Source organism: Macaca mulatta, chromosome 16 (assembly GCF_049350105.2).
Source record: "Macaca mulatta isolate MMU2019108-1 chromosome 16, T2T-MMU8v2.0, whole genome shotgun sequence".
In the NCBI taxonomy this organism is placed as follows: domain Eukaryota; kingdom Metazoa; phylum Chordata; class Mammalia; order Primates; family Cercopithecidae; genus Macaca; species Macaca mulatta.
Window position 1 is genome coordinate 87,190,297 of NC_133421.1, and position 19,311 is coordinate 87,209,607.

Genomic DNA, 19,311 nt, shown 5'->3' on the forward strand with positions numbered 1-19,311 from the left:
TATCTTCCTGTCCTGGCTGCCTCCTGGCCTTGCCCAGGGTTAGCCGTTGACCTGAACTGCCCGGTCCCTCCTCCCCAGACTCCTGGGGCCTTGCCCTGGCACCAACAGCCAGCTCCATCTTCATCATTCACTCATGCATTCACCCAGCAGTGCTTTTTGGGCATCCACTCAGTAATATCAAGGCGCTGAGATGCGGCTGTGGTTAAGACCCCAGGCCCTGTCTGTGAGGACCTCACAGTTGCCATTTCCCCAGAGCACAGCCCCAGCCAGGCACACTGTGGGGTCCAAAAAGAGAAACTGACACATCGCGTTCGTCCATTTCGAGTTGCTGTGAAGGAATAGCCGAGGCTGGGGGGTTATTTGGCTCACGGTTCTGCAGGCTGTACAAGTGGCGCCAGCATCTGCTCGGCTTCTGGGGAGGCCCCAGGAAGCTTTCCCTCATGGTAGAAGGTGAAGGGGGAGCTGGCCCGTCACATGGCGAGAGAGGGAACTCCCAGACTTTTTTTTTTATTTTGAGGTGGAGTCTCGCTCTGTCACCCAGGCTGGAGTGCAGTGGCACAGTCCTCGGCTCACTGCAACCTCAGCCTCCTGAGTAGCTGGGATAACAGGCACACACCACCACGCCCAGCTAATTTTTTTGTGTTTTTACTAGAGATGGGGTTTTGCCATGTTGGTCGGGCTGGACCCAAACTCCTGACCTTGTGATCCACCCACCTCGGCCTCCCAAAGTGCTGGGATTACAGGCGTGATCCATCGCACCCAGCCCTCCCAGACTCTTTATAGCAATCAGATCTCCCACACCTGATGACCATGGGGAGGGCACCAAACCTTCCATGAGGGATCCGCCCCCATGACCCAAGCCCTGCCCCCACAGGCCTTACCTCCAACATCAGGGATCACGTTTCAGCATGAGATTTGGAGGGGACAGTGTCCAAACCATATCACGCATGACCTGTCTGTGCATGCCTCAGTTTCTACATCTACAGAAGCAGTAGAAGCTCCTTCTCTGTTCCTTGTTGAGAGGGCAGTGGGGGAGAAATGACTCAGGGATGGGAGGCTGGTCCCCTGAGGGGCCCTGGTGTTTGTGGAGTGGGAGTGAGGGAAGGCCCCTGCTTCATGTGTGCCGTGCTGGGCGGCTCCTCACAGCTCACCGTGGGGCTCCCCGAGGACTGCTGGGGAAAAAAGAGCTAATTAACTTGGAGACCCGACTGCTGAAGTTATCATTAAACTTGAGCAACCCAGGGGCCCCTCTCCCTCTGGGGCGCATGTCACCTAGCACAGTGAGGCTTAATTGAATTTTTTCTTGTCCATCAAAGCTCCTGGCTGGTGTGGTTGGGGTTTGGGATATGGGGAGGGAGAGGGCTTGGGCCTCTTCCAGATTGAGTGGGTCCCCCAGAGATGGCCCAGGAAACCGCGGGGGCCACCCCCAGCAGAGATGGCCCAGGAAACCGCGGGGGCCACCCCCAGCAGAGATGGCCCAGGAAACCGCGGGGGCCACCCCCAGCAGCTGGGGGCTCCTGCGGTCATTTCCTCTTGGTCGTGTTGAGCAGCCCTAGCCCCTGGAGCCCTCTGCTGGGGATGCGAGGGCCTGCTGGGCCAGGGTCCTCACTGCTGCCGCTATGCACAGCTGCGTCTTGCATCTGGGGAGTGGGGTGCTGAGTGGGGTGTCTTAGGAGGCAGGTTTTCCCTTCTTGTCCCTTCTACCCGGAGACCTTGGGGACGAGTTGAGTGAGACCTTTCCGGTTTCTGACTGGCTGTGTTTCTGTTGCCATCCCCCACTCCTTTTAAGTGGAGGTTTATGACTTCCTTCTTTATTTAAAAGGGTCATTTAGTGACTTAGCAGATTCCAGTCTGTGTCACCCAGGGCCCTTTTAAAAATCCATGGGGAGGCTGGGTGCGGTGGCTCACACCTGTAATCCCAGCACTTTGGGAGGCCGAGGCGGGCAGGTCACCTGAAGTCAGGAGTTCGAGACCAGCCTGGCCAACATGGAGAAACCCTACCTCTAGTAAAAATACAAAAAATTAGCCAGGTATGGTTTCACATGACTGTAATACCAGTTACTCGGGAGGTTGAGGCAGGAGAATCGCTCGAATCCAGGAGGCGGAGGTTGCAGTGAGCCGAGATCACGCCACTGCACTCCAGCCTGGGCGACAGAGTGAGACTCTGTCTCAAAAAAATAAAAATAAATAAATACTAAAAATAAAAGTCCATGAGGAGACCTCTGTGTCCATTGGCTGGTGTGAGGAGAGGGTGAGGAGGTGCAGAGAGAGTACCAGGCTGAGGACCGCCCCGACCCTTGGACTACAGAATTGAAGGAGGGGGCACATGAAAGATGTTCCCAGCCTCGGGCTGGAGGCTGGGGACATCCGAGGACAAGGACGATGCTGTCCCCGCTCTTGCTTGCAGAGGAGTGCACAGGGCTCGCTGGCCTCGTGTTGCTGTTTAAGTGATAGCTTTATGGAGATAGAATTCGCATACTGTGACCTTGACCTTTTTAAAGCCTACAGTTCAATGGTTTTGCTGTATTCACAAAGTGGTTGTATTAGGGTCATCCAGAGAAACAGAACCAATAGAAGGTGTGTACGTGTGCACAGATAGAGATTTATTCTTGTGAAGAGTTGACTCATCTCATTTCGGAAGTTGGCAAGTGCCAAGATTCGCAGAGTAAATCAGCAGGCTGGAGACTTGGGAGAGCCCGTGATGTGGCTCTGGTGTCCACCTGAAGGCCCAAGACCCAGGAGAGCCAATGGTGTCGTTCTGGTCCTGAGACCCAGGAAGAGCCCGTGTGTCAGTTTGAGTCTGAAGCAGGAAAAAACTGATGTTCCAGGTTGAAGGCAGTTAAGCAGGAAGAATTCTCTCTCACTCAGGCCTTGTGTCCTATTCGGACCTTCAGGTCTTTGTCACAAAATGACAAAGGCCCGATCAGAACAAAATCTGAGAAAAACAAAACCCTTTCCTTCTATCGGTTTTGGATTCATTGGCTAGGACCCTGGAAATTAGACTGCCAGAGAGATTAACAGGAAACAAGCGTAACAATTCAAGTAAGTTTTACTTGACACAGAGCCTTCATAAGGAAATGAAGACGCAGAGAAACCGTTAGCCTGAGCGGTTTTTGTTTTGTTTTGAGACAAAGTCTCACTCTGTAGCCCGTCCAGGCTGGAGTGCAGTGGCCCGATCACAGCTCACTGCAGCCTTGACTTCCTGGGCTCAAGCTAGGACCCAGCTGCCGGCCACAGGAGCTGTTCTGAACCCACTCTTAAGTCCCAGCTCAGACTCCCAAGTAGCAGGGACTACAGGCATGCGCCACCCCGCCTGGCTAATTTTTTATTTTTTGTAGAGACAGGGTCCCACTATGTTGCCCAGGCTGGTCTCAAACTCCTGGGCTCAAGCAATCCTCCTGCCTTGGCCTCCCAAAGTGCTGGGATTACAGGTGTGAGCCACCGTGCCCGGCCTAGGCCTGAGCAGTTTTTATTTGTTTTGCTTGTTTGTTTTATTTGTTTTTTGCTTGTTTTGAGCAGTTTTTCTTTTTGTTTGTTTGTTTATTTTGCTTTTCTGTTGCCCAGGCTGGAGTGTAGTGGCCTGATCTCTGCTCACTGCCACCTCTGTCTCCTGGGTTCAAGCCATTCTCACGCCTCAGCCTCCTGAGTAGCTGCGACTACAGGCATGTGCCACCACACCCGGCTAATTTTTGTATTTTTAGTAGGGATGGGGTTTTACCATGTTGGCCAGGCTGTTCTTCAACTCCTGACCTCAAGTGATCCGGCCACCTCGGCCTTCCAAAGTGCTGGGATGACAGGCGTGAGCCGCTGTGCCCGGCCTAGGCCTGAACGCTTTTATGCTGGGTTTGATGAAGAGTGGAAAGTCGTGGGAACCTGTGACAGAGCAACAAAAGATGAGCTGACCAGTGAGCCAGGCGGGGGGAGGTCTCGGCAAGGCCTGTGTACCAGTGCCCCTCTCAGATCCTCCATCTCTGGAGATGAGGCTGTTCGTTTCCCCTGGGTGTAGGGAGGGCACCTCTTACATGAGGGGCTTATGATCTACTTCGGAGAAGGGGCAGCCAGCGAGTCCTTCTTGGACCTGCCATTTCTTCAATTCCTTCAGCTGAAAATATTCACTGTGCCAAGGCACTGTATCTTGGAGTGTGCCTTCCAAACCCTTCACGGGTGAGGCTCACCCCCATCAGAGCACGCAATCTGCTTTCCCCGGGCTCCTGATTGCACCCTTTTCCCGTTTGCCCCGAGAACACTCACCAGCAGTGCTTGTGGCTGCAGCATTCACCCCGAGATAACTTTGCTGGGAAGTAGCTTGCTTTTATTATTATTTTCACATCACTCTAGTATATTGACTTCGGAAACAGAAGACATCATTCTGTTTATAGCATATTCCATTTTTAGTAGTGGTATTTCCATTAAAAAAAAATGGTAATTCTCAGCCGGGTGTGGTGGCTCATGCCTGTAATCCTAGCACTTGGGAAGGCTGAGGCAGGCCGATCACCTGAGGCCAGGAGTTGGACACCAGCCTGGCCAACATGGTGAAATCCCGTCTCTACTAAAAATACAAAAACTAGCCGTGCGTGGTGGCAGGTGCCTGTAATCCCAGCTATTTGGGAGGCTGACGCAGGAGAATTGCTTCAACCCGGGAGGCAGAGGTTGCAGTGAGCCAAGATCGCGCCATTGCATTCCAGCCTGGACGACAGAGCAAGATTCAATCAAAAAAAAAAAATAGTAATTCTCGATCGCTGAAAATGTCAAATCCTAGAGATCACAGCATTCCTACGAGTGATATTAACATTGTTCTTCATCAGTTGTTGGCTGAAGATTCGTTTGATGAATCCGATTTTTCCAGAATAGATGACTCAGATGATCCTGTTGTTTTGCTTAGCAATAACTGCGGGAACAATTAAAAAATTTTTTCTTTTTAATTTTTTTGTTTTTTGAGATGGATTATCTCTCTGTTGCCCAGGCTGGAGGGCAGTGGCACAATCTCGGCTTACTGCAGCCTCTACCTCCCGGGTTCAAGTGATTCTCATCTCAGCCTCCCGAGTTTAGCTGGGATTACAAGGTGCCTGCCACCACACCTGCCTAATTTTTTGTATTTTTAGTAGAGACGGTGTTTCACCAGGTTAACAAGGCTGGTCTCAAACTCCTGACCTCAAGTGATCCGCCCATGTCGGCTTCCCAAAGTGCAGGGATTACAGGCATGAGCTACCGCACCTGTCCGGTTTTTATATTTAGTTTTCACATAGAACATCAGTCAGATTTGCTTCAGCCTCAAAGAGCATGTTTATGTAAAATTAAGTGAGTGCTAGGAGTGAGCTGAACTTTTTTTTTTTCCCTAAAAGGTAAAGAGTTAAATATTAAACTCATCCAAAAATACCCTCGCAGACACACTCAGAATAATGTTTGACCAAATACCTAGGTGCCCCATAGCCCAGTCCAATTAACACAGAAAATTAACCATCACAGTTACACAGCCATCGCCATTAATCCCAGCACGTTTCATCATCCCCAAAAGAGACCCTGTCGCCGTTAGCCATTCCCCGTTCCCAACTCCGGGCTCTCCGCCCCTAGCCACCGCTCATCTGCTTTCGTCTCTATGAATTTACCTGTTCTAGATAGTTTGTATAAATGGAATCCTACAATATGTGGCCTTGGCGACTGGCTCCTTTCACTTGGTAGAATGTTTTCAAGGCTCATCCACATTGTAGCAGGTGCTGGTGCTTCATTCTTTTTCATGGCTGAATAATATTCCATCGTGGATAGGCCACACTGCGTATCTCTTCATCTGCTGATGGACATTTGGGTTGTTTCTGCTTGGCTGTTGTGAAGAGTTCTGCAGTGAGTGCCGGTCTACAGGTGTTTGTGTGAACACGTTTTTCATTTCTCTTGGGTAATTACAGGGTCATGTGGTTTAGCCAACCAGCCTTTAAGCCATGTGTCTGCTGAGGGACCCAGGCCCGGTGGGGGTGCATTGCAGTGCTTGGCCAGCCAGGTGCTGCGCGTCCGTGTCACAGCCATTTCTCTGTACTGTGCTCTGAGGTTGCTCTCACAGGCGTCGGGCACTGTGAGCCCCAGGAGGCCAAGGCCCCCTTTGTTTTATCTTGAGTCCATGCCTCGCTCCATGAACTAGGATGAGTGGACATTGAATCAGCACAGGGACGGGTGTGGCTGGGGATGCACAATGGCCCCGGGGGCCTGCAGCTGGGTCCTGGCTGCTGACTTCCAGTTTCCTTTGCCTGTTGGAACCCAGAACAAGTCAGAAAGGGGAAATGCAAGGTTCGTGTGTCTTTTCTGTGGTATATTGGCAGGCCTGGGTGGGTGAGCTGCTTGCAGCTAGTTGCAGCGTGAGAGAGGAAGTGGGAGGGGAGGGAGAGGGTGAGTTTGGTGTAACTCACCCCTGGTAGGGGGCTGGGCTGAGGCTGGGGGAAGTGACTTATTTTTCTGAGAGGATTCTTCCCTGGAACCAACTTCAAATCCGGGTTGACAAGACCTTCCTGGGGGAGGCTGGAAGTGCTGGGGGCCCCAGGTGAGGGTGGCCACAGGTCTCCCAGGGCCACCGTCTTGGGGAAGCAATGTGTTACCGTGTTTCTGGACTGTCACACACACACACACACACACACACACACACACACACACACACACACACAAGTAAACTGTAACACAAATGTGTACCCGTTAAAGTGCCTACTTTAAACCACCACATGACCTGTAAAACGAAGGCCCTGGCCCTGGCCCGCATCTGGGTACCCACTCCCCAGCCAGCCGGTGGGCAGTTTGTGCTGCAGTCTGTTACCATCCCTCAGGGACACAGCCGAGGAGCCCAGTTGGCCTGGAAAGCCCAGTGGCTGCAACCTCTGGAAAACGGTCAGTCTCCGGCCAGGCCCCTTCCCCCTCCCAGCCTTGGGAGAAATTACCATATGAATGTAGCTTCTTCCCGGAGTTCGGGCTGGAAGGGGCCTGGGAGGGGACAGGCTTCCACCCTAGGAGCTTCCAGGTTCCGGCTGCCGCCCGTGTTGGCTGCGTGAGCGTGAGCGAGCCAGGGGTCGCTACTAGGTGGAAGGAGGAAGCCGGCATTTCTTCTTGGAGATCACCGTTGGAGTCTCACAGTAGGTCAACCCCAGGCCTTGGGTCCTCGGGAGGAGGAGAAAGAAGAAAAGCAGGAAGTATGGAGGGTGGGCCGGGACCAGAAGGGACACAGGATTGGGGCAGTGTGGGAGACCCTGGGGGCTCCGTCATTTAACCAGCTAACATCACAGTGTTCATAAGAACACACTATTACTGCGGTTTTATTACTTTGCTCTGATTTCAAAAGGCACAACTGATTACTTTAGGGAACGGAGAATCTAAAGAAGGCCTCACAGGAGAGGGTCAGTTGCGATCAGGTAAATGTGAGCCCTTTATAAACCGTAGAATGTGGAGCACCGGTCAGCCCTGGGGTCAGTGTTCCTTTGATGCTCAGCTTGGCCTCTGTACCTTTTAGTGCTTGATTGAGCTCTGTGGGGGTCAGGGCTGGGTCTGGTACATTCGGGACTTCTACCAAGCCCCTGGCAGTGTCTCAGTTACTAAATCCAGTTTGCCAGTTACTAAATCCGCTTAGCCGGTTCCCGAATCACTCTTCCGTTGGGGCCGGCCATGTCACGTCAGGCTTTTCATGCAGGACTGCAGATGGATAGACGCTGGGACCAAGTCATCCTTGGGCCACAAGATGTCTGAGCCTCTGCTGGTGTCTGGGAAGATGCTAGCCCTCCGTGGCATGTGTGCCACGCAGTGCTTGGTGACCAGCGGCCTCTAAGGGACCCCCCTGCCTCAGTGTGGGGACTGGCCTGGCCAAGGTCTCCGTGTCTGGTTGGAGCAGGCATAGGCTCAGGTGTTCTGGCTGGAGGCCCCCTGCCCACGGGCTCTGCTTGTCCTGTGTCCCTGGTCCTTACTGTGTCTTCTGTGTTCCTAGAGAGCCCCCAGGGGTCCTGAGCCCAGCACTGGGGTTGGGGAATGGGCGGGGAAGTGGGTGGGGATTAGAGTCCCTGGCTGGAGAACAGCCAGGCCCCAAGTCCCCGCCCCACTCCCCTCCCCACCGGGCGCCTCATCCCACACTGACCATTTCCTGAACAAAATTTCCTGAACCGGCCTCCCACCCTGGCTGTCCCAGGAAGCTCATCCATCCTTCCGCCTTAATGCTTTGTGGCTCCAGAAGGACGATGGAAGCCGGAAATCACGAGCCTCTCATTCACAGGTGGCCACACACCAAAGCCGCGGGAACGCCGTGGGAAGGGACTCTGGCCAGCACGGCCGGCACAGAGGGAGTTGTTACCAGGGTAGACGAGTGGTGTTACCGGGGTAGACGGGAGCCGTGGCTGCCCCCATGCTGGTCTGGGAGAGAGGAGGGGCCGGACGAAAGGGCAGCAGGCTGGCCATTCATTCATTCATTTATTCACTCATTCACAGCATCTTACTGGGTGCTTCGGACGTGTAATGTTTTGTGGGCAGTGAATGCGACAGACCCCAGACAGCAATCTGAGGGCCACGTGTGTAAGAACTGAGGGACCCAGTGTAGATGAGCTATCCTGGGAAAACAAGAGGGAGTTCTAGGAACAGCATGGAGAAAGGATGGCCCCAGCAGGGAGGACCTCTGTGGGTAGCCTCGTTGGAAGAGCTGAAAGGCAGCCAGGGAGGCTGTGCGTGGATGGAAGCTGAAGAGTAGGTTAGGGGAGTGTGTTTTGTTAACAAAGACTTCAAGCATTTACTGACCAGGCACAACACTATGTGCTTCATATATAAATATCTCATTTGATGCCCAGCATTCTTATGAGACAGATGTTATTATCCCATTTCACATGTAATAACATTGAGGTGTAGAGTGTTTAAGTTACTTGCTAAGGGTCACACCGCACGTCGGTGGTAGGACAGGATTCTGGAGCCACAGGAATATGGTTTATCCCAGGTGCAATGGAAACCAGTCACGGCTTCATGGAGGGAAATGATCAGATTAATAAATTTTCCACAGGCCTCCTGCCGCTTTGAGGAGGAGGGATTGGGGTAGGGACAGTTAATGGTGGTAGCTTAGATTGCAGGTGTCTGTGAGATGTGTTGGGTTAACATTGATGGAAGTTTGGGATGGATGAGTGGATTTGGAGTAATGGAAATGGAGGGCCCAGGCCCGGCCCCTAGAGATCTAGCTGCAATAGCTGTTGGCTGGAGAGGCCGTTCACTTTGATGGAGGATGGGGTGGGAGGCAGGTGGGATGGGAGCTCCAGAGTTCAGCCTGGGGCACGGTCGTTTGGTTCAAGGTGTCTTCAGATGTCGGGGCTTGACAGTGGCAGTGGCTGCAGATAGCCAGGACCCAGCAGAGGGCCTGGCACAGTGGGGCCCAGGGACACGTCTTTGAGTCAGGCTGGCAGTCAAGTGTGAATCTGGACAAAGAAGGTGGCATTGTTGGCACTGAATGTCCAGGGGCTGGGTGAAGTCAGCTAGACTCCGCGGGTGAGGGTGGAGGAGGAGCCAGCAGAGGCTGAAAGAATCGCCAGAGACTGGAGGAAGGTCGGCAGAACCATGCACTGAAGCCTGGAGAAGATTTGGGGAAAAGAAGGGCTGGGTGGTCGTCATTCCCTGCAGCTCGGAGGCAAGGGTGACCCCTGTGTGTTTCATTCTTCAGAGGACTGGTGGCTCCGTCTGGTCAGAACCCCAAGTCCAGAGGTGCATCTGAGCTTCATGCCACAGTGCAGGCAGCAGGGGCCACAGTGCAGGCCCGCGGGATCACAGTACGCCTGCTGCTTCCTGGTGTCTCATACCCTGAGCTCAGGGTTGCTTGGATGCCCTGTGCAGCATCCCCCAAGGCAGTGTTCCAGAGAGGATGAAAGTGACTGTCTCGAGGTGTGACCAGGTAGTGGTCTACGCACACTGCTTTTTCCTGGGGAAAGTCTGGGATGAAAGGGTATGTGTGTGTTTCTGAGACTCCTTGGATAGGCAGCATCCACCTATCCACCCATCTTTCCACCTACCTGTCTTTCCACCCACCCACCCATCCAACCACCCACTCATCCACTCACCCACCCATCCACTCATCCACCCATCTGTCGATCCACCCATCCACTCATCCACCTATCCACTCATTCACTCTTCCACCTATCCACTCATTCACCCATCTATCCATCCACTCATCCATCCATCCATCCATCCATCCATCCACTCATCCACCTATCCACCCATCCACTCATCCACTCATCTACTCATCCACCCATCCACTCATTCACCCATCCATCCACTCATCCACCCACCCATCCACTCATCATCCATTCACTCACCTACCCATCCACCCATCCACTCATCTATCCATCCACTCACCCACCCATCCACTCACCCATCCATCTACCCATCCACTCATCCATCCATCCACTCACCCACCCATCCATTCACCCATCCACCTACTCATCCACCCATCCACTCGTCTACTCATCCACTCATCCACCAATTCACTCATCCACCCATCTACTCATCCATCCATCCATCCACTCATCCACTCATCCATCCATCTACTCATCCACCCAACCATCCAGTCATTCATCCATTTGCTCATTCATCCACCCACCCATCCATTCACCTGCCTGTTCATCCATCTACCCATCCATTCATCCATCTGTCCATCCACCCACCCACCCACTCACCCATTCATACACCCATACACCCATCCATTCATCCAACCATCCATCCCCATCCTTACTTCAGAAAGCATTTGAAGTTGCTGGGGTGTGCACTTGGAAAATGCGTCATAAGCTTTCATAAGGCCTCTCTTCGGCTTCCTCACTTCTTTGGTCTTTCTTTCGGACATGCAGGATTCTGAGCAGCTCTTCTGGGAGGTGGGTGCAGTCCAGGTAGGCTGCCTGCGAAGCTAGGACCGAGGGAGCCACATCCAAGGCCTTGTGGGTTCCCAAGGCAATGGCACTGTGGGCCCACTGCTTCCAGACCTCCTCAACTCCCAGGCTCCTGAGCAGGAGGACTCCTGGGGCAGGGCCTGGAGATGGGGAGAGAAAACAACTCCAGTCTCCCAACTCTCCTCAGCCCAGGTGGGTGCTACATGGATTGGGGGCACCTGGAGCAGCTGGCCCCTTCACCGCTTTCCCGCACCTTCCCAGCCCCTCTGGCTATAATCAGACAGTTGTGTGCATCTTTCTCCCTCCTGAAGGAGTCATTTAGTCAGGCTCCTACTCATGGCCCAGGAATGTGCCCCTCCTGCCTGTCCCCCACCCCCAAGCAGGCCCTGGGGCAGCCTCTGCAGCATCCTCAGGGCCTGATCTGCACAGCAGAAGGGAATTAGGGGAAAGCTTTTTTTTTCTACCCAGTTCCTGGCAGGGAGCCACCCTGTTGCACCCCAGAGACCGTTGTCTACGTTTTGTTATTTCAGATGATTTCATAAGTTGGGGGAGGTGGAACCCCAGACCCCCCAGCCCCTGTTGTTGCCTCACTGCCAAGCTCTGCTGTGTATCTGCTGACAGGCCTGCTGATAGCAGAAGGGGCTGGAGAGAGGGAGGCTCTGGGCCCTGCCCTCCCCCACCCCTGCTTAGGGGACATCCCTGATAAGAGGAAATTCCAGCCTGTGACAGATGGCCAGTGTCCACCCACCCACGGGGGAACTTTTCTTTCTCTTTTTAAGTTTGCAGATTTGCCAAGAACTAATGGAATCTCTGTGGTTGGCTGGCCACTGTGGACATGGCCAGAGGGCTGGCACAGGCTGGATCTTGGGGTTGCTTTGGGGTAGGGGCCGCTCCTGCTAGAAGGTTCCCTGGGGTGGGGGAGGCATCAGGGCCATTCCCTGATCCTCCCTCTGCAGTGGATCCACTTCAGGGGCGGGGGCAAGGCAAGAGGGCAGCAGAAAACAGAATATAAAATAGCACCCCCCACACACCGCACTAGAAGTCAGAGGATTCATCTTTGGCCTGCCCTCCCTGCAGCCTGAGTTCTGAGAGTGGCTCTTTAGGAAGTGAATGGCGATGGTTTGCAGGTCAGAGCTTGCTCTGGCCCAAGATTGATGTCTCAATAGGCCATGGAGCCTGGGTGAAAAAACTCAGGCTAGGGAGGTGGCGGGTTGCAAATCAAAGAACAGAGGAGGGCCTCTTCCAGAAAGGGGCGGGTGGTGTGGGGAGCCCTTGGACCTTGTCCAAATTTGACTTTACCGACTGGGGCCAATTGAAACCGTGCTGGCAGAAAGGCAGAGCTGCTTGAGATTCCTTCCTCCACAATAGAGGAGAGGTTTGCTTGAAAAGGTTTGGCGAGGGAAAAGCTGGAGGAACCTTGGCCGGCATTAAAAGTGGGGACCCCTGCCCCCCCTGCCTTGGGGGCACCTGGGGCCCCTGAATGAATGAAAGAGGAGGCTGGATAGAGACAGACTCACACCACCTGTCCTTTCCAGGTCCTGCAAAGGAGCACACAGGGTTCTTGTTGGCTCTTCCACCTTGTCGCTCCCCAAGAAGGAGAGAGCACTGACAGGGGAACCGTAAAGCTGTGGCTTTGTTTAAGCCCCATCGTGGAAACCGGAAAGAGCTCCAGCTCGGAGAAAAATGCAGCTCTTTGCCTTTGCAAATCCGTGTCTTTCTCTGGGAGGCCAGAGCCATTGTGCTCAATTTCTAAGCAGGATTTCAGAGTTTCTCAGGAGGGGAAGGCAGAGTCTCAGATTTCCGGCATCCCAGGTCCTAAGCAGACTTTGAGGAGACGCTTCTTGCCCCATACAAAGTGTGAAGTGTAATTGGATTTGGAGTTAGTTAACAAATTAGATGAGCTGTGTGCATTTTGAAAATTCAGTCCTTGATCCCCCACCCACACACTTTTGCACAATTTGGTCATTTATATTCAGTGTTTCCATCTTTAGAAGAGAACAGGAAGTCCCCAGTGACATTTATGGAGTGTTTGTAGTAGCTTGGGTAGGTTAATAGGAACACAATGCAGTGAAAAGCGGAGTTGAGATGGGAAAATATCCTGTTTTCACCCCAGGGATGACATTCCTCAACGTCTGTGTCCACCCCCTCTGGAGTCCACTGTCCGTGAACAGCAACTTGTTCTCACTTGGGGGCTCTTCCTGCTGGAGCTCAGGGATGGAGGCCAGCTGGCCTCAGTCTTCTCCTCTTACCTCTTTGTTTCTCAGACTAATCTTCTACCTTGAATAATTTTTTTAACCTGCCCTCCCTCTTCTCTAGCTGTAGAACTCAGAACTTTGTGTGTGTGGTCGAAAGTTTAGAGAGTGCTGAAGGTAATGCTGAGATAACCCTATTAAATTCTGTAAGTTCTCATCACACCAAGTTCTTTTTTTTAATTCTCATTTTATTTCATTTTATAGGGATGGGGTCTCGCTACATTGCCCAGGCTGGTCTTGAACTCCTGGGCTCAAACGATCCTCCCGCCTCAGCCTCCCAGAGTGCCAAGTTATTGTTTTTAATTGGGATCCACTGGCCTAGGGATTCTTTGATGGACCCTCCAAAATGCGTGCATGTCTGTCTGTCTGTCTTCAATGTATACTTTTCTAGGGAGAGTCTTTACTTTTCACCAGATTCTAAAAGAGGTTTGTGGCACACACATGTCCTGTACTATTGTACAGGACAATTCAGATTGTGAATTCCTTACATGTTAAAGACTGCTTCAGATCTGCCCGGAAGTCTTTGCTAATAAACATTTAAATAAACGAACTTGAAATTCCCATGTGCCACCGCTGTTTTCATTCTGACTGTTCTCAAGCCTATAGTGTCATCTGTTTGTTACTGTGAAGTAGACACTCAATAAATGCTTGTCAAATGAATCAGTGTTGTGGTCTTGGTCCACTGGAACCCCGGGATCATCGTCTACCATTATTGTCTATAGTTTCTTTACCATCTTGTTCCAGAGCAGTTCTTTCTCTGAGGTCTGCCCACCTCTGCACGTGTGTCCAGTTTCCAGCCCTGTTGCCTTATCATTCTCTTTCCTTTACCTGCATTTCCTGAACTATTAATAGTTAACAATAGCTTCTCCCTCAACCCACTCACTCATACCTGAAGTGAAAAGTCATCGTTGAGGCCTCTGTGGATTTTGTCAGCCCAACCTGGGGCGGCCTTCTGGAGGTGGAGTTTTCAGATGAGGGATGGACATTTTGGTGTCTGCTGGGTAGATCCACCTGGGAGCTTTGGCAGGGGCCCCGGGGCAGCTCCGTCTCTTCATTTTGGCTGTGGGACCCCTGGTGCACTAGGGTTCCTCAAGTAAGCATCTGTGTCCTGGGAGAGCCATAGGCCTGAGAGGGCCCCTGGAATCTGGGACCCCCAGCCCGGCCCAGTAGCTGGTACGATCACCTTTCTTGCAAGGAAGTTATGGAAACTAAAACGCTCATGGGCTTTGATAGGCCTGGAGTGGCTCTAAGCCCTGGGAAGAGCCCTGGCAACTTTCCCCGACTGGCGGGTGGAATCTTCTCCTGGCAGTTCAGGGCTCTGCCTCCAACTCCCTGGGGGAGAGCAACTGAGGGAGGAGCTGGAGGCCAAGGCCTAGTGGTGAGCTGCCCACACCACAGTTGGCACCTTCTGGGTCCTGGCTGCAGGAACCCCATACTTCTCCAGCCTTTCCATGGTACCCAAAGACCTGGCCTCGGGAGGGGGTCAGCAGCCTGGGGCTCACCTACCTGGCTTCAAATCCTGGCTCTACCGCTTACTCACTTTGCAACCCTCATGATTGACAAAAGTCCTCTTGGTCTGTTTCCTTATCTGTGAAATGGGACGGTATCAGTGACTACTTTATAGGAATGTGTGATGATCCATGAGTTATAATAATTCCTGAGCAGCGTTTAGAGTAACACCTGGGACTGGGTGCTGTGGCTTATGTCTATAATCCCAGCACTTTGGGAGACCAAGGTGGGAGGATCGCTTGAGGCCAGGAGTTGGAAACCAGCCTGACCAACATTAGTGAGACCCACTCTCTAAAAAAAAATTAGAGTAACGCCTGGCACAGAGAGCCCCAGTAAACCTCGACAGCTCTGATGAGCTTTGCTTCTTCATTTGTTCATATTCATTCACCAGACTTTTTGCCGGGGCTTTGCCGTGAGCCCTATGGTGCTCTGAAGAAAGCCGGGCCGGAGTGAGCGTGATTGATGGATGAGGTGTCTGGCTTCACAAACCCTACGTGGGGGGGTCATGGTGAGAGGAAACCGCACACATCATTATTCAGTTACCATCGTGGGGAGACTGCCTGGACGCAGAGGGCAGGCTCTGTGTGGGAGCAGGGAAGGTAAGCCCTGGTTTCGAGGCAGGGCTTCCCCAGGATTCAGCAGGGATCTGAAGGACTTTGCAGGCACCCAGGGAGGTAGGAGAGGAAGAGGGAGCAGCCCTGGCTGGACCCTGTCCCCCTAGCATTGCCTGCATCAGGGACTCACTCACCTTTAAGAAGCCCCTTTGTGGGGGACAGGGAGCATCTGTTAATTGATAGGACCTGAAGTCCTCCAGGAGCTCAAGGGTTCTGGGAAGGCCTGCAGGTGGCGGTAGGGCTGCCGCAGGAGTGGTGGCCCCAGGGTCTGGATTCCGGGGAGCCTGTAGAGGGAGGGCAGCTTGAGGCTGCTCCTGTGTGTGTTGTTATGAGGCAAAGTAAGGAGAGTGCTGGGCCCACGCTGGGCCGGGGTGGATGGAGGCAAGGAAGTGTTCCCCAGGGCAAGGGCACCAGCTGCAGTTGCCGGCAGCTTTCTCCTGGACACGGGCCTGGAAGGCTGACAGGGTGTGGTGAGTGCCACTGGCTCCACTGCTGTGGCCTGGTCAGTGGCTTCACAGGCCTCCGTGGGCAGGAGGAGGATGACTTTGCATTCAGCTTGGCCACCATTGGCAGTGACTGACGAGGTGTGTGGGGATGTGGCCATTTCAGTCCATGCTCTGAGAGCCAGGCGTGGGTTGGATTTGGGGAAGATGGGAATGGCATTGACTTGACTTCAGAGCTTTGTCCTGGGGTGCAGGCCCGGCTGTGACATGGGTACCAGGTGGCTGTCCCCTGAAGCTGGGAACAGCATTGGGCCGTGGCTCAGGGTCCCTTGCCCCAGTGACACCATCTCTGCATTTGGCCAGCAAGGCTGATGGGACGTGTGTGGACATTTCTGGGTCGTAGACCAGGCAGCATGACACACAGGGAGGGGTGGGCAGAGAAGGGCGGCCCCTGGGTCTTGGTTTCCAAGTCGGGCTTTGCAAGCCTGCTGTGTCAAGCCTCTCCCTCGGCACCGGGCCAGGTGGGCCAAGGTCAGCCCTGGGGCTGTGATGAATGTGAGTGCCTCTAAATTGTGCCACATCCAATAGCTGCCTCCTCTCTGGGCAGTGTCTCCCAGCCAGATATCCTACAGCCCCCATCCCAGCCACAGACAGTGATCCGATTCCCTCATCCTTGGCAGGCCCCTGCGCTTGTCACCAAGCGCAGACATTGGCAGAGGGTGCTGGCTCAAGGCTGAGTGGATTACAGCCCTTTCATCCCTGCCTTAGACCCACCCGCAGCTCTGGAGAAAAGATGGCCCAGTGGATGCCGGCGGGGAGGAGGGAGCTGGTCCCCAAGATGGGCAGATGTAGGGGCAGTCCCCATCACAGGACCAGTGACCCACTGCCACCAGTGCCAGTGAATGGCAGAGGGGCCCTGGCTCAAGGCCTGGGTTCACAATGGGAACCTGCAGAGAAACCGTCAAGGTCTCCTGCCACCTCACACCTCCGGCTGGCTGCCACCCCAGAAACGTCCTTGCTGCAAGAAGATGGGGGGCTTGTCTGATGGGGGGCTTGTCTGGGGCACAGTCTGGCAACACCAACTTGAGGAACTCAGGCCTAAGTGTTGGCATCTGGGCCTCAACTGTCCTCTGAGCTGTAAAGCTGGCTCCTGGGCACTTGTGGAAAACATTGGACTCTTTTCTTTATTTTATTTTACTTTACGTTCTGGGATACACGTGCAGAACGCGCAGGTTTGTTACATAGGAATACATGTGCCATGGCGGTTTGTTGCACCCACTGGACTCTTCAGTCCATCTCCACTAGAAATGACTGCCTTCTTTCCCTCCTTCCCTCCCTCCCTCCTCCCCTCCCTTTTTTCCTTCCTTCCCTCCTTCCTTTCCCCTCCCTCCCTCCCTTCTTTCCTTTCCTCTCCCTTCCTCATGGGGATATAATTTCCATATTACACCATCCGCCGATTCAGAAAGCACAGTTGAGTGGCATTTTTTCACAGCCTTCTATAAGCATCACCTCTAATTCCAGAATGTTTTCCTCACCCCAAAAGGAAACGCCATCCTCGTTACACAGTCACTCCCCTTCCCCCAGCCCCTGGAAGTCACCAGTCTGCTCTTTGTCCCTATAGATGTACTTACTCTGAACGTTTCATATAAATAGAACCATAAAAGATGTGACCTTTTGTGCTTGGTTTCTTGCAGTTGGAATGTTTTCAGAGTTCATCTCTGTTGGAGCATGCTCGTGCCTTTTTATGGCTGAGTCATAGTCCACTGTGCGGACTCACCACGGTGGGTTCCTCCATGCATCTGTTGGCGGATGTGTTAGTTATTTCTGTAGCGGGTGTGTTGTGCTACCCAGGGGCTGCACTAGGAGCTGGGATATCACTGAGCAAGCCACAGCCTTGGGCACCCGGGAGCTCGCAGAGCAGGAGCTGGGAGGGAGGTCAGGAGGTGCTGGCCTGTTTCCCAGGGTGGAGAGACTTGGAAAAGGTCATTTGAAACCAGAACCAGAACCAGAGCCCCAGGCCCCTGACTCTCAGCCGTGGAGCCAGGAGGGAAGCTCTGCATTTTTCTTTGACTGTGGGGTGACCTGTCAGTTACTGTCCAAATCAGAACCTTTCTGAGAGTCAACGTGGGTAGTGGTGATAATTAGTCTGGATACCCGAAAGAATGGAAAGCAGGGACCCAGATAGATCCTTGCACACCCGTGTTGGTAGCAGGGCGAGGCCTGGAAGTGCAGTGGGGATCCCAACGGGGCAGCTGCCGTCGTGCTGGAGCCCGCGGTCTATGGAGGGGACACAGGTGTTAACCACATATCACAAGCAGGAATGTGAAATTTCAGGGTAGTCAAATTCAGTGAAGGCCTTGTGCTGGCCTGGCCACTTATAGTGGCATTTCAGGAAAAAAATCACTCTGTGGACCTCAGTTTCTCATTAGTAAAGAGTAGGTTGGACTGGAATTCTGTACCATCCAGTATAGTTGCCGTTTATGAAATGTGGCTATTTAAATTTAAATAAAAATAAATAAAAATTCCCTTCCTCAGTTGGACTAGCTCAGTGTCCAGTGCTCAGAAGTCCCTTGTGAACGCGTTGTGGCAATTCCTCAAAAAACTAAAACAAGAACCACCATACCATCCCATAATTCCACTTCTGGGTATGGATTCAAGAGAATGCACAGCGTCTTAAAGAGCTAGAGGTATTTGTACACCCACATTCATAGCGGCTCTGTTCACAGTAGCCAATGGGTAGAAACAACCCGCATGCCTGTGGTCAAATGAATGGAGAGATCAAAGGTAGAGCAGGCTGGGTGCGGTGGCCCATGCCTATAATCCCAGCACTTTGGGAGGCCGAGGCAGGTGGATCATCTGAGGTCAGGAGTTCGAGACCAGCCTGACCAACATGGAGAAACCCCATCTCTACTAAAAATACAAAATTAGCCAGGCGTGGTGGCGCGTGCCTGTAATCCCAGTTACTCCGGAGGCTGAGGCAGGAGAATCGCTTGAACCCGGGAGGCAGAGGTTTCGGTGAGCCGAGATTGCGCCATTGCACTCCAGCCTGGACAACAAGAGCAAAACTCCGGATCAAAAATAAATAAATAAATAAATAGGCCGGGTGCGGTGGCTCAAGCCTGTAATCCCAGCACTTTGGGAGGCCGAGACGGGCGGATCACGAGGTCAGGAGATTGAGACCATCCTGGCTAACACGGCGAAACGCCGTCTCTACTAAAAAATACAAAAAAACTAGCCGGGCGAGGTGGCAGGCACCTGTAGTCCCAGCTACTCTGGAGGCTGAGGCAGGAGAATGGCATGAACCCAGGAGGCGGAGCTTGCAGTGAGCCGAGATCGCGCCACTGCACTCCAGCCTGGGCGACAGAGTGAGACTCCGTCTCGAAAAAAAAAAAAATTAAATACATAAATAAAAAAATAAAGGGTGGAACATACAAGGAATTTGACTCAGCCATAAAGAGGAAGTTGTGATACCTGTGACAGCACGAGTGAACCTTTAGGGTATTACACTAAGTGAAATAATTTGGTCACAAAAAGGCAACCCTGTAGGATCCACTTATACGAGGTCCCTAGAGTAGTCAGATTCAGAGAAACAGCAGAATGGAGCTTGCCAGAGGCTCGGGGGATGGGG

General features: G+C 52.9%; 1 protein-coding gene and 2 long non-coding RNA genes across 52 annotated transcripts in view; 1 reads left to right on the forward strand and 2 right to left on the reverse strand.

The window, feature by feature from the left end:
- SEPTIN9 (septin 9) overlaps positions 1–19,311 on the forward strand; it is a 215,606-nt gene that overhangs the window by 175,484 nt on the left and 20,811 nt on the right. For 3 of the 50 annotated variants that reach the window (XR_013407355.1, XM_077973027.1, XM_015120468.3), the window contains exon 1: positions 6,903–7,106. The exons of 45 other annotated variants lie outside the window; for them this stretch is intronic. Coding sequence is in view for 1 of the 5 variants with exons in the window: in XM_077973024.1 (XP_077829150.1) it covers positions 6,270–6,276 (7 nt within the window). In the remaining 4 variants the exon portion in view is untranslated. Of the gene's footprint in view, positions 1–6,103; positions 6,277–6,902; positions 7,107–17,371; positions 17,465–19,311 lie in introns of those variants that run through there. 2 more of the 50 variants (XM_077973024.1, XM_077973031.1) reach the window with 2 other exon arrangements.
- Positions 440–18,780, reverse strand: LOC144335991 (uncharacterized). The gene is made up of 3 exons (XR_013407363.1): positions 18,724–18,780; positions 2,139–3,141; positions 440–490 (listed from the first exon to the last, which is right to left on the reverse strand). It is a non-coding gene; the product is annotated as an uncharacterized LOC144335991 (long non-coding RNA).
- On the reverse strand, positions 8,804–12,472 carry LOC144335990 (uncharacterized). The gene is made up of 3 exons (XR_013407362.1): positions 12,388–12,472; positions 10,715–11,005; positions 8,804–9,915 (listed from the first exon to the last, which is right to left on the reverse strand). It is a non-coding gene; the product is annotated as an uncharacterized LOC144335990 (long non-coding RNA).